Source organism: Aythya ferina (genome assembly GCF_964211825.1).
Source record: "Aythya ferina genome assembly, chromosome: 3".
NCBI classification, from domain to species: Eukaryota; Metazoa; Chordata; class Aves; order Anseriformes; family Anatidae; genus Aythya; species Aythya ferina.
Window position 1 is genome coordinate 47,397,261 of NC_140298.1, and position 15,158 is coordinate 47,412,418.

General features: G+C 43.5%; 1 protein-coding gene across 9 annotated transcripts in view; it reads right to left on the reverse strand.

Annotated features, from left to right (window-relative positions):
* Window positions 1-15,158, reverse strand: part of QKI (QKI, KH domain containing RNA binding) — a 152,534-nt gene extending 137,376 nt beyond the window's left edge. For 2 of the 9 annotated variants that reach the window (XR_014690878.1, XM_084513001.1), the window contains exon 1: window positions 14,237-15,154. Coding sequence is in view for 8 of the 9 variants with exons in the window: in XM_084513001.1 (XP_084369127.1) it covers window positions 14,237-14,378 (142 nt within the window). In the remaining variant the exon portion in view is untranslated. Of the gene's footprint in view, window positions 1-14,236 lie in introns of all 9 variants that reach the window. The other 7 variants (XM_084513003.1, XM_084512997.1, XM_084512998.1 and 4 more) reach the window with 6 other exon arrangements.

Consider the following 15,158-nt stretch of genomic DNA (forward strand, 5'->3'; position numbering starts at 1 on the left):
AGCGACCGCGTAAGCGAAGGTATCAATACTGGAAATACTGATGCTGCTCTGGTCAATTCTAACACGCCTTTTTGAGACATAACTGCTACACCATAAATCTCTGGTCTTAAGAGCTTAAAAAAATGAAGGCACATATCAGAAATTATTAAATCTTGCATGATCAAGATGTTGTACACCAAATCAATGGCACTCCCATTTCATTTCATGTGACACATTTAGACTTCAATGACTAACAATACTGACGTATTACATGGCATTAGCATCAGTGCAGGTTAGAGAAATAACCTGAGAAACTATTCCATAAATGTGAATTCCAAAAACCAAAGTTAACCAAAGGCTCTTTAGCCTATAAGAGTATAAAATTAAATTCAAATTTCAAGGAGAACTGCTAAACATTTGTTAATATTGTAGAATAATATTGGAAAGTTTCTCTTGGTAGAAAAAAAGGCATCTTGTCACACTAATTAATTGCTTTCTACTGCAATGCAGCACAAAAAGCTGATTTCAACTTAACTTTATTGAATACAATAGCTTGGTATTTGCTAGCTGAAGTCCTGATTACTTCACAGCCCAGCGCATTTAACAATTGGCACACCAACTTCCGGGACCTCTGGATGAAATTATCAGCTAGATAAGATAATGCAACATCAGTGTTTACCTCTTGCCACTACAGCAAAAGCTGAGATTGAAGCTTTTCTAACGGTAACTATGAGGAGTGAACAATTACTGCTTTGTCAGTATATACAGAATTAACCAAAATACGGTGTATTACAAGAGAAATTTAAATTTAAAAGGTGGCGTTTCTAAGCTGCATGAAATTATTCTTCATTCAATACCAGAACATTTCAGCAGAAGTACAGCCCACCAACACCAGAGTAAGAACAGCGAATATTGCTGCATTAAAACCTGCTGGATACGTGGGGTCTGCAGAGGACTCCCCCTCCCCTTCCCCCCGGAAGCTTTACAGCTATACCAATCCCCTGTACACTTTTTAATTATACCAGAAATAAAACGACCCCTAATCCTACTAGATCTCATCCCCACAGACAACGTTCACAGCAGAGTAACCTCCCCGGTGCTGATGGAGGGATGCCGCCTCCCTACTGCAGGAGGAGGGGGAGGACAGCGCGAGTACATGCGCAGCCTAGGAACAGGCAGAGAGCATTAACACAAAACTAATATTTATTTTACCCGTCTGGTAGCCAAGATCTCTACCACCTACAGAATTAAAATGCTGACGGTACTCTTAAAGAGAAAACTACCACATAAAAACTTAAGTGACAAATTCCGGTTAGGTTAAGAACAGCCTCTTTTAGGAACAAACAAACAAGTGGGAAGAGTGCAAACCACCATACAAGTTAAGCATTCAGTAATTAAACCAAATGCTAGCTGTAAATCACATGTAATTTTCCAAACATGATTTTATAACCTTCAAATGCAACGCAGATCTGAATTACAGTAGTTCCAATTATTTCCTAGATCCACCAGAAAGAACCTTATGAATTAAGACTACACACTCAGTGTCGATTTAAAGAATGGATTAATTATGTAGGCAAGATCCATACATGGACCAACACATATTAAACATAATGCAAGAGGTATTTGACAACTCCTTTATGTTTTGTTCCAGCTGATTAATCACTAGAGCCAAACAGCAAGTCTTGTCAGCTTGCAGAACTCTCCCATCAGGGGAAAAGAAGTTTGGAAGAAAAGTCTCCTGAAATATTTACAGCTACAAGTACCTGAACATCTGGAATTTCCTTTAATATCCCTGTTTACGAATGACATCAGTGTGACTATTTTAATGGAATTATAATTGAAAGCTACAGATGCCCTTAAATACAGCCTCGTACTGGAAGTACTCTATAATACCAGACCAAACAGAATTTGGTACTCTACGTCTCCTATACCCACTCCTGGCAAGTAACACCTGCAAAAACATGCATTTTCAAGTTCCATTACCACAAACCAGACTCTATCTCACTACAGGTTTGAAAATATAACTAGATTCTCCACATATCATCCACAGCAACCTACTCCCATTCTGTAAATACGTAATAGCAGTAAGTCCTAAGAAAGAATAAATGCAGATAGGCAAAAAAAGCTCCACTGTACATAATGGTGAATGCCAGTTGCTTTCATGACCTCCTTAGAGTTTCTTGTTTCATAATTTTACTTCTGCCCACAAACAAGGACAATTGCTATAATGAAAATTCCTTTAAGTCAGTGGTCTTCAACCTTTTCCATTTACAGACCAACAAAAAGTTCCGAGATGAGGTGAAGGCTCAGTGCAGCCAATTTAAATCTCCTAACAACAGACTTCCTTCTTCTTTGTTATCTTCCACAACTCTTTCTATGCAGTGGGTCTGCAAGCCATAGATTGAAAAAACACCATCCTGGTAACTCACGTTGCTTTTCACATAGCTCCATTCACTTCGCAAAAGAAAAAGATGCTGTCTACTTCAGAGGAAACGTGATCCTGGAGGTCTCATATCAAACAGTATTTTCATGCAACAGCAGGATATAAACCTTTAAGAGTTAGGTCTAGAGAAAAAAAACTTTTGATGTTACCTTTCGTGTAGGAGACTGCAGAGTTTCGCAGATGATACTATAATATGAAATATATCTGCTTTGTAATTCTTTGCTATGTCAGAAAAGGTTAGGTACAGGAGTGAGAAGAGTAGCTTGGCGTGAAAAAACAAGAGGAAAAATACCACAGATTATGTTGGAAAAACCATCAGTACTCATAAAGGAACCTTGAATAGGTTGTAAAAACATTAACTTCACTCAAAAATACCTCCATTTTTACTATCCTATGCAAGGGCTCTGCCAGACAGATGACCTGCAACAAGCTGCTGCCTCACACTGCTGCTGGAGAATCTCAGGAAAACTAACTGGAAACTGACTGACTGGTCTAGCTCCATTCCTGACAGTAAACAAACTAGAAGTAAACTATGGAGAGAGCTCACTAAATTGACTTAATAAAGTTAATGAAGTCATTAATGTTCAACCTGCAGTATTTTAAACTACTTAATGTCAAAACACTGCCAGGAGACACAGCACTTCAATGGCTTATGCATAAGAAACACATCTTATGTGTTGGGGTTTTGTTTTCTAAAGAAAAAAAAAGATAAAAGCTACAAGACAAGACATTTTAAAAGATCAGTTCCCCCACCCCTATACGAGATCTCCAAATACCTGAACTATTGAAGAACCACATGACAAGCGACTTCAGATGCTTGTCACTACGACAGCCACTGATACCTTTATATCTCAGAGCTATCTTACTTTCCTAAATCTTGACAGCAAAACAGAACATAATCTCGTAATATTTGAAGGCTAACTTAAACTGTTACTCTCTTCTTGCAAACTGGGAACGTTTTCTGAGCAAGACGACATTTCAGTTCAAAACACCACTACAAGAAGGTATTTTGATGTCTGTTTCTTTCACATAATGACTTCACAGTTTCAACATCAATGTATAATACATTTTTTGTAGCTACTTACACGGTGACATGCTTAAAAATTGTACTATGTCATTAATGCTATTTTTCTGTGATACCAGTGCTGATAGGTGCATAGTATTTGGATCCTTATTTATGGCACCATGTTGCACCAATTTGCTTAACAGCCTGGAAATTATCCTTGTTTCATTGCTAGCTATATTCACTCCTTCACCTTCCAAATAATAAAAAGAAAAACAAACAAAAAAACCTGTTAGTAACAGTTCACGTTGCCTTTCAGCTACATGCATTGTGTACCATGAGGAAATACTAATCCCTCTAAATATGCTAGGAAAAAAGTCTTTACATGTTAGCAATTTATCAGCATTTTGCCTCAGTATATAGAATTTAATAACAGCATGCAATAAATGTTTGAAGAAATACAGAAGTTAACAGAGCATCTTCCTATTTATTCTGGAGCACAGTTATGAACAAACACTTGAAGATTTCAGCAGCAACACTGCTTTACCCAGACGAGAAAAACGTACCACAGATCTAGTTTGATCTGTACAGCAATTTATACTCCAACACTATCACTATACCATACCATTATGGCTACTGTACATACTGACTGAAATGCTTGTCTTCACTGATTTCTGTACTGAATTCTGAAGACTGAGAAACCCTGTACATATAAAACAACCTACAGTAACTACTCAGAAGAAAATCCATATGAACAGCCCCTCACAAACTAAAGAACTTAGGCATTATTACTTGAAACAGTTCTCTACATATCAAGTGTTCAACAACTTGATACAAGTCATAAAAAACAATTCTAGCACAAACCACACTGAATAGAATTAGAGACTGTGCACATGAGGAAAACTACTTAGTTTTGCTACCGCATTGATACGAACAAAAAAAGTTAGTTGTGTTTCTCACTTAACCTCCTCAGATTCACAACTATTCCCTTTATCCTGCAAAAAAGTAATGACATTTTAAAATGAAAGTAACCGGAGTTGTAAGAGTTGTAAGAAAGCTGAGTGCAAAACTTCAAGCAAAATTAAGTTCAAAATAAACCAAGTTTACTTCAAATTTAATTACTGATTTTTTTTTTTTTGGTTGCCAAATAACATTGCTGTGATTGCAAACATCAAGGGAAGTTCAGAAGTCTGTCTTGAAAACAATTCATTTATCAGTCCCAAAGATTGATGTAAATGTTTTTCATCAAGTATAATCCAGTTGTCCATCTGCCATTTTAAGGCGTCAAATTTAGCAACCGTCTTGAGCTGTACAAGGGACGGTTTCTTTTCCACTTGGCCAAGCAAGGGAGCGCCGCTCCTCCTCGCTCAATTATCCAGCACACACCTAAACACCAACTGCCACCCCTCAAAACGCCAGCAGTAGCTGCGGTGGCTATCTACCGCGGCATCCATTTCTCCCCAATTCATCATCGTCAGCTTTCTTGCTGACACTCTTCTGAGCTGCCTCGCTGATGAATTGCTCTGCTATTCATCCCATGTTAATCTGAGGCTGACGCAAGAGTAGCTTTTTGAAGACACTTAACAGTATTAAAACTCGGCACTACCAAGCGCCCTCGGTGTGCATTAAACCTCCCATTTGGAACCAACAAGTTTCCTCATGAATAGCTAAGAATAAAACAGAGTCACTAAATCAACAGGCACTAGGTTTATGTACCCCGTTACCTATAGACAGGGCTTCCTTGGAAGCTACCCGCAATTTTTTAAAAACTGAAAGTTCTTTGATCTGTATGGATTTTAACCGCAGTAAAGCCTCTATTAAGTTGATATATGGAGGATTTTTTCCCTCCAGCTCCTCAAATGATCATCAAGTGTTTCCTAAATGTCACAGGTCTCTAAAAAAAAAAAAAAAAAAAAGTTCTTTGCATTCCATAAGCTTAATAGGCCTATTTCAAGAAAGCCAGTTGTCCATTTCTCAGTTTCTTCCACGGCAGGTTTGCATTTTAGATGTTTTTTTTTCCAGATATTTTTTCCCCCAAGAGGATTATGTTAGCCTTGTCATAAAAAGAAAAAATCATTCACAGAGAACGAACGTGAGAACACCGTGAATTCCAAAACCCAAGATTCAAGTCTGCGTAAACACATTATCACAACAGCTAAATACACTTCTCTCTAAAAGCAGCAGCAGTCGCTAATTTTATAGCTATGAGACACTGAAATATCATTCTTGCTCTCTGGATGTTTTACTATATATAGAATCGGTCGGTCTTCTTGATGCAACCTTGGTCAGAATTCATTTCTAAGACCTACAATATCATCTGTGCCCTGATTTTGCTTGACTAATGAATAGGCTTGAACAGAAAGTTGTCAGAGCTATGTGAAAAGTGGGAACAAAAAGAATCCACATAAAGAGTCTCATTCACTCCAGGCTGATTCAGAGGCAGTATCAGATTTCCATAAAAGCTTGAAGTAATTTAAAGAAATAGCAATTGCCTTGTAAACTCACTGGATATGAGCCTCTGTGACTATATTTATCTTTATGATATGATACTTAAGCAATTAAATAACTGCCAGCAACTTGCCTCCACCATCACCTCGCACGCGCCGTTCCCTCCCTGCAGACAGCCTTCAGAGCAGGAACACCGTCCTTTGAACAGGACAGCTGGGCCTACGGCAGCATTTGGGCTTAAACTCACAAACCAACTACCACAGACTCTCGTCACATCGCATTTATGCAGTTAGTTTGGAAGCTGGTTGCAGGGAGAGGAAGAGAAGGCGACGGTTTGAGAGTTTCCTGAAAGAAGGTTGATGTTCATTTTTGATGTATGGGTGCAGCTCATCCTTCAAAATGAGACTAACTGAAGGTAACTGAAAGCAGTACACGTAGATGAGCACCACTGCTGAAAAGCAAACAGCACAGGGTCACAGAAGTTTTCTTTGTGTCCTCCTCCTTCCCTCCTTTCCTGCAACAAAACCAGAGGTATTCCACAGCAAACAGAAGTGGATTTGGCTTGTTTGACACCTAAACATTGAAAATTACTCATTAACTTTTAACATAATTATACACAGGTTATTAGATTATACTGCATTAAGAATATTAATTGATCTGCTACCGCTTCGAAGTCTGATAAATAAATGGAAGCATTCAGTGACATCAGCTGAATGGTTTAGTGGAGTTGCCAATTAAACACATAAACCAGAACATAAAGTTTTTAGTAACACCTGTGCTGGATGAATCTGACACTTACTTTTTAAGATTTTAGGCATATCCTGTCTCCTAGGCACTAATGTAGAAAATTCACCCTAATCAGGAAAGGACATTTCCACCAAGCAGAAGTTAGCGATTTCTAAAGCAGTTCTTTAATCTGAATTAAGCAATCAAAACAATAACGTTTGTTATTTCAATCGTCGAAGGATTTAAACAATTCAGCAAAGTCTGGCTTCCATCTAGTGTCAGCTAGCCTGAAAATAGTCATCTCCTTAAAACTCTGAATGGACCAGATACACAATCGGTTGACGTCCAATTAGGACTTTCTGACTTTAAAGTAAATGTTTAAACAAACGTACTTCTCTCCCCAAGCCTCTGCTCTCTATCTTCAGCCCTGAGCCACCCCAGCCATTGTGCCAACGCAACTATTCTGAGATCCCATATGGTGAGCTCAATCATAGCTCCAATCCCTCGGAAAAGCTAGCCAGCAACGTAGGAAAACAAACTCAAAAAGCCCTGACCAGTCCAGGGTAACAACTGACCTTTTAAGCCAGGCACCAATCCACCAGATAAGGGTGCACAATGCTGTGTTATCTTCCCCTGCCTCCCCTCCCATGTCAGCCGCCCTCCTGAAGCGTTACCCCTCAAAACCATCTCAGCGCAACTTCCCAGAGAAGCAACAAGGCTTTAATGTTCGTCAGGTTCGATTTTCTCCTTTTCGAATCCAGTCTTAAATAAAGTGTTAACATTTCCAAAGCTATATACCATTACAAGCATTAACTGTTCCCCTGTTAATACCCCCCAATGTCTGTCAGGCGTTACACAAATCACTTCACGGCTTATTCCCTTTCCAAACTGCTATCTTGAGGATGCTTCCAGCCCATGCACTTCCTGCAGCACCGCAATGAAGTTACAAAGTATTGAAGCACTTCTGGGTACACCCTTGTGCTGGAAACACATAACCTCTTATCTAATCCCCTGCTGCAGGGAGTAAAAATAGGTGCAGCTGCAAAGCAGTCAGGAGTATTTGGGAAGGTGAATCATCACAAAAATCAGTTCTCGAATGAAAAGTATTTGAAGTAGTTATCAATTGTTGCTCGGTGTTTTAAAATTTGAGAATTAAAAAACCCACTCCCACACCTGCTTGCATAACCATGCTGATTGCCAGCACGAAGAGGTGCCCGTGAAACCGGCAGCACGCCTGTCAGTGCTCGGCCATGCAACTGCCTGGACAGAAGAGCTGTAACGTGCACCAGCTCCTTGCTCTCCTTGGACAAGTTTCTACTGGAAACACGAGTAATACAGTCAAGGGGCAAGCTCTGCTAACGAAGCTGGGTATTATTTCTCAAGGCCGTCCTGGTGGCTTTGCCCGTTCAAGTATCGATTGTTTCAAAAATCTAAGTTCTGCTACTGAAAAACTAACTCTGCTTGTATTAATATTTTCCAAGAAAACCAGCCAAAAAAATCCACGCAATCCCTAAAATTATTTTAACTGCCCTGCACATGGTGTCTCTGGGTATTTTCTCAAGTCAAAAGCAGAGAAAATAACATTGCTTCACTTTCAGCCACACCACTCTGCCTGGTCAGAGCAAAGGGATCTGATTCAGCCTACAGACATTACAGCTGTCTGTTTCGAAACCCAAGGAGCAGCTCCAGTGTGCCTCGCAGACCGAGATCCTGCTACAAAACCGCAGACATGTCTTGTACGGCGCTTCTACCGCCTGACCTAACCCATCCCATTAGGCACATCCACGCTAAAAACACCGGCACCTTTACTGCTGTGACCAGCACCGTGTCACTGAAGTTGCAAGAAAATGTCAAAACCAGAAGAAAGTTTTCTTAATGTGCATTTTGATTAAAATCAACACAGAAAAATCCAGGCAACCTGCACGAGAAGTTGCAACTGGGGTTTTAATATTGCTGAGGGCCAGCAGGCGAGGGCATTTCGTTACCTCACCATGTCCCACACCCACAAGTCACCAGGCTGCGGCCCTGCTGTGGGGCCGGGGTGTCCCAGCAGCAGGGGCTGGGCACCCCAACAGCACCCATGGGTGCACGGCTGGGAGCTGCCACACACCTCCCTAAAGGACAGCGCTTGAAGGTTACAGGCACTGGTTACAGACAACGCCAGGGACTCACTTTCTAGCAAATTCTACAGAGCTCGGAGAGTTTCAGGCAGCATCCCATTCCTGATGTGTCATTATTTAGTGTACTCGGGGGAGGAAAGTTTCAATTTAAGGAGGACTGAAAGAGCCAAGCTGGTAAAAAGGAGTTACTGAGCTAGGGAAGGAGCTCTTCCTTTCATACCTGGCCTCCCCTCCACGCACACAGCATTCACCGAACGCCAGCTACATTTTTCTGGCTTGTGCGTTTCTCTTCTGACGCACATGAACCTAATTTTCATAATTAAGACATTCCAACTGCTTTTTTAAAGTGCATTTCAGTTGTATTCTTGCACTTTGCTGTAACATTAACCAACACATTTTCACTTTTTCTTTATGAGGTACGAAACAGACGTGTACCAGTCCCTAACCTAACCTGCACTCATCAGTTGTTTCTAACTGTGACAAGAGGAAGGCTTTTAATTACACAAGTTACTCTGGAAAATATCACCTACTATTTCAGATGAGGAAAGTACCAACTCAATTCCAACCTTAAGGAATGAGTAACAACAAACAAAAATGATGAAAAGAATTCATACAGGTTTCTCCTGTTTTAAAGGCAAAATAATCAGCAGCTCCTGAGCAGTACTCTAAGTCTACTGAGTTTCTCTTTAAAAATAGCAATAATGCTTCTTTAATAATCTAGTAAGCAATGGTGAACAAACTGCTTGCAAAACACAAGCTTTAAAACAATTGCTTTTTTAAACTTCAAATTTTTATCAGTCAAAACAACATCCATCTTTTTAAGAAAAGTTGCACACCAGGTGACTGCAATTGTGTAAATGCTACAGATGCATCTCCAAAAATAACTTCAAAAAACTGTACTGAGGGGGACTGGGGGGGACAATAAGGGGGAATAAAAGCTCTTAACATTTTTCCCAAGGAAAATTTATTTTTTTAGCTAAGTGTAATGCAAGCTTTGGTTTTGACATTGTAAGAGGCTGTCACAGAATGACAACAAAAAGCAAAAAAAAAAAAAAAAAAGAACAAAAAAACAACACGCCTTAGAACAACTCTTCTGAAGCTTTGGAAAAACAAGTTCTGGAAGTTTTATAAGCATGTTATGAGACGATCATAAATTTGAAAGTAAGATTTAAAGATGACTAAAGAACCAGATTCAAAAACCAATGTTGATAAGCAGCACAAAAAACAATACTTATCTCGTCTCATTCTTTTTTAGTACAACATTAACATTACGATTAAAAGTTTAGAAACCAGCCTGAGACTCTGGGCAAAAGCCTATTGTAAGGTTTCTATACCAACAATGCTCATCTCTTAACTTTGTGTTAAAGGTATGGTTTGTATGGAAGTAGTGTTTCTTTCCTTTTTTATTGAACAATTTGATACAAAGGAAAAAAAGTCATGCTAATGTACCCAGTGCCCCTTCTTCAAACCTGAAGCGTCAGCAAAACCCTAGCTAAACACAGGCTGCATTTACATAATCACAAACAATACGGTCATGCACAAAAGTAACTAGATAACTTCCAGGGGAGAACTTATTTCCAACAGTCAAAGCCAGTTCTTCAGTCCTTACTCACGCAGACATTTTAGGTAAGACAACAAGGCTGACACGAAATCGCTGGGCTGTGAGAGCCCACATGTATTTTTCTCAGCAAGCAGAGCACCGAGAACTGAGAGCAGCATCCAAGAAAAAGTTATCCTCCTTAACCCCTACCTGGATGTTTTGTTGGAACTGGTATTTGAGAACAGGCTGCCTATCTGCTATTAAATCAGGTCCACCCCCAAGAGCTAGATGCACGGCTTAACTCGCGTTCAAAGGAAGGCAACTTTTGAGTCGCCTTCAGTGCGGGTCTGACAGGAGCGCAGAAGTTTTTGAGCTGCCATTTAAAGAGCCTTTATCAGGAATTCATTCTTTCTATGTCAAAGAATGATTTTGAATCTGTGATTTTTATGATTTTGAATCTGTGGCCCTGGCTTTTTTTTTTTTAAACGATCTGCGTCTGTCCCAACCAAGTACAACATTCTGACCACCCATAGGTTCAAGAAAACCAGGCACTTAAACATGAGAACTACACTACTTAGGTGTCATATCGTAATTTAGGCATATTTGTTCAAAGTCTGCTGAAAGAATAAAGCCAAAGTAACACACTAATTACAATAGGTCAGAATGCAATTAGAGTTCAAAACATCTAATTTATTTTTAAAAAATCAGTGTAAGAAAAAATGATACGATGGATTCGTTTTCCACAGTGGGGACCACTAATCTGTATCAGTAGACAAAAAAAATTGTAAGGTAGAATCATTAAAGGTAGTATCTAAGAAGCTGAAGCACAAAAAAATCATGTCACACTTGATGGTGCAAACAATTACAGGAAATACAGCCTATTCCACATGCAGGAAAAGCCCTCTCTTCCCACAGGTTTGCACTAGTCTGATAAAAACAATCCAGCTTCCTAGTTATTATGATGTGCACTTTAAACATCCTTGTTAATCCACAAAAGCCTTATTTACACATAAGAAGTTGAAAGCACACATACGCAAAAATATCTGTAACCTAAACAGATCTGTGACTTTCATATTTTATTCTCAAGTAGTTCATTAAAAGTTTCCTCCGTGTACCTCTCACATTTAAGCCGATCTTCAAAACAAATGCTGTAAGGCAGAGACCATCTACTAAATTAAGCACGACGATTTTCAAAGATCAAACATTAGGATAGAGTTCAGAAAGGAAAACGTGTTTTGGGTAACACAGAGAGCACGGGAACCGGACAAGAATGAGATACGCTTTCTGAGGTCTAACCAGATTAGATGGAAAGTTCTTCTTTAAATTGCCGGGTCAGTTTCTATTCCTTGTTGCGTACAATTACAAGAAGTAATCAATGCAGAAGCCCATTTGATTTTTGTTTTTAATGAGGGCATGTAAGATAAGTAAATGAATAAATTCTAAAACTTCTCATTCCTGTAGAGAAACTACATTTGCCTGAATGCCTGGGGTTGTGACATTATTTCTTCAGTTAGACCAGTAGAAAATGGGATGCCAAGGCTCGCAGTCTGACAGTTATCTAGAAGTGTTACACTTCTCAAGCACAAGCTGAATCTCCAGGAAGATGGCTATACAGTGAGTGAAAAATAAAGGAAGACACCCAAAGGCACAAGACGTTGAACAAGAAGCAGTAAAAACCAGACCGGGGGCGAGGGGAACGCGAGCACTAACTTTCTACACACATGCAACCAACGCACACAGACACCTGCCCCTAATACTGTGTGTTCTCATGAGCTCCATGATGAAAATATTAAATGTCACACTTCCACGTCAGTGCTCTGAGCCACGCTGGGGAACTCTCCTGGAGAATGTCAAGGCGGCATCGAGCTGAGGCTCCCCAACGCGGTGCCCCCCGGCAGCCAGGGTAGGTGTCTCGCAGAACAACAGCTGCTCGGACCCCTCGGTTGTTCATCCCTATCGACTATCCCACCTACATAACACGACCTGCATGCATCTGAGCGATACAAGCCCGTGCCAACAGAGAAATCCGCGCAAACCCACGGATATTTGTCGTTCCCTGCTGCCAGGCGAGTTCATTGCTCTGCTCCAGCTCGCGGCGGTGAGCGGGGGCCTCGTGTCTCAGAAAAAAATACCTGCCGCCCCCTAGCGCCCAAACCTCGCAGGCCTGGAGCAATTCAACAGATTTGCATGAAACATTTTTTTTTTTTTTCTCAGCATTCCAAAAAGTTTTCTGCCTCCACAATGCTTCCACCCCACTGCCAACGTAAACAGGAAAAGCAAAGAAGCTTAAAGGGATAGCAGAATTCTTCCTGAGACTATTTAGGAACAGAGTTTTTTGGTTTCTTTTTCGAGAAGAGTGTGAAGAGCAGCTTCAACACAACCCTTAAACAACTTTTTCAGGAGTCTCCACAGCCCTCATTTTGGGATTCTAACACTTCACGGAACAGGCTTCCAGAGCTTTCGGTATTAAAAAAAGAATAATCTCAACAGATGCAAGGATTACAGACATTCCTCTTTCAGTGTCCTTTTTGTATGGGAAATGTTTTTCTCTCTTTTGTTCTGTGACAGAAAAAAAAAAAAAGTTTCGGGCCTCCTCTGGTCAAATATACAAAGCTGAAGAGATTGAGGAGATCAAAAATCCAACGTCAAGTCCCTGAAATATTTGTTTGGGGGGGGAAAAAAAAAAAAAAAAAAAAAAAGGTCTTCTCAGTCAACTTTCATCTTGATATTTACTATAATCCTAATTACTCTGCAGAGGTCACTTTCTATGGAGCCCAAGAACACAATTCCTAAGTCGTTTTACTTTTCACATCCATATTTGCTCAGCTATAGATTCACACCTACCAAAATTCTCAAAAAAAAAAAAAAAAGATTCTCACAAAAGGAAAAACAATCTCCCATTGTATCACTTCCCGGAGTCCGTTTTTCATAATTCTTCACCGCTTGGTCGCTTGGTTTGTTTTTTGTACTCCTCTATCACTTATTTCAGAAGGCAGCATTTTCTCGATATGCTATTTTTTTTTTTGTTGTACTACAGCCACTATCTCTCTTTTACAGTCTTGGGAGAGGGCGGGGAGTCGCTCTACCAAATATAACCAGCTCTTCCATCTTCCGAGGTCAACAACTTCCCAAACTTCTTTTTACCGAGGAGGAGGAATATGTCTGCGGACGGGTGCCCTGACTCGAGATCTCAGATTCAGCCCTTCGCGCTGAGGACCTGGAGGAGTTGGGGCCGCACAAACACTTTCTGGCTTTGGTGTATTTTTTGCAAGGCTACCAGAGGTGGTTAAACACGTCTAACTCTCCAGAAAGCCTCACGTTTAAGGTGGGCAGAAAGGGGAAGGCTTCTAACAAAAAAAAGAAAGAGGCAAACTTGGGCTAAGTGCGCCCAAAGGCAGAGCCGTATTTCGCCACGGCAGGTCTGCCGGGAGGCCCTGCGGGACACGGGGCGAGCCCGCACGGCCCCCACCCCCCGGCCCCACAGCGCAGGGGCCTGGCCGGGGCCCGAGAGGCAGCGGCCGTCCCACGGAGCAGCCGGCCGGGGGAAGCTCCCGTACCCAGGGGGGGGATCCGATCCGCCGGCGGCCAGAGCCCAACTACAACTACTGCTCGGGGGGGTGGCGCTGGGGACGGGCCGGGGGGGAAGGGAAGGAAAGAGAAGGGGGCCTGGGAGCCTTCCTCCTCCTCCTCCTCCTCCTCCTCCCCCCCCCCCGTGCATTCCTCAGCGCCTCTCCTCGCTCCCTCCCTCCCCTCCACGCGGCGGGCAGCCTTCCCCGGGCGGGAGGCCGGAGAGAAAAAAAAATATATAAAAAAAATAGAAATTAAAAAAAAAAAATCATCATCATCATAATAATAAATAAAAGGTGTTTTCGTCAAGGCACAGCCGCGGGCGGGCAGCGCCGCACTTCCCCTTTGTGCCGGGCTGGCAGCGAGCGGGGCGGCGGCGGGGGGCGCGGGGCGGCGGGGCCGGGCTTTACCTTCGTCCAGCAGCCGCTCGAGGTGGTTGAAGATCCCGCAGAAGTTGGGCAGGCTGCTCATCAGCTTCTTGTCGTTCATCAGCTGCATCAGGTAATCGGGGCTCGGCTTGGGCTTCTCCTTGGTTTCCATTTCCCCAACCATATTCCACGGCGCAGGGCGGGCGCCCGCAGCAGCTCCGCCGAGCGAGGCGGCGGCAGCGGCGGCGGCACCGGCACGGGGCGCCCGGCGGGGAGCGGGCGGGCCGGCAGCGAGCGCGGGGGAGGGGAGGGAGGGAGGGAGGGAGGGAGGGAGGGGAGGGGAGGGGGCGGGCAGGGGAGCTCCCGCGAGGAAGGAGGAGGAGGAGGAGGAGGAGGACGGCTCGGCGCCGGGGGCCGAGGCTCAGCCGCCGCCGCGAGGGGAGAGCCGAGAGAAAAAGAGGAAACTCGCAGGAGGGCAGCCCGCCGCCGGCTAAGCGCTGCTCCCCGGCCGCGGGGCCCCGCCGCCGCCCGCCGCCGCCTCCTCCCGCTGCTGCCGCCGCTCCGTGCGCCCTCGGCCGGCGCGGCCCGGGCTGCGTCCCCCCTCCGCCTCTTCCTCCTCCTCCTCCTCCTCCTCCTCCTCCTGCTGCTGCTGCCGCTGCTGCCGCTCCGCCCGGCTCCGCTCCTCGGCGCTGCCCCCCGGCTCCGCGGCGGGGGAGGGCGGGCGGAGGGAGGGAGGGGACGAGCGGGGCGGGCTGCCGCGGCCGCCGCTTCCCAGGAGCAGCCGCCGGGGTCTCTCCGCTGCTGCTGCCGCCGCCGCCGGGCGAGTCCTCTTGGTCGTCGTCCTCCTCCTCCCCGCCCTCCCGCCGCCGCCGCCGCCTGTGGCTGGTGCGCGTCAGCCCCGCCGCCGCCTCCTCACTTCTCCCCAGTTCGCTCCCGAGTTCGCCTCAGTTCAGGCTGCGCTGGC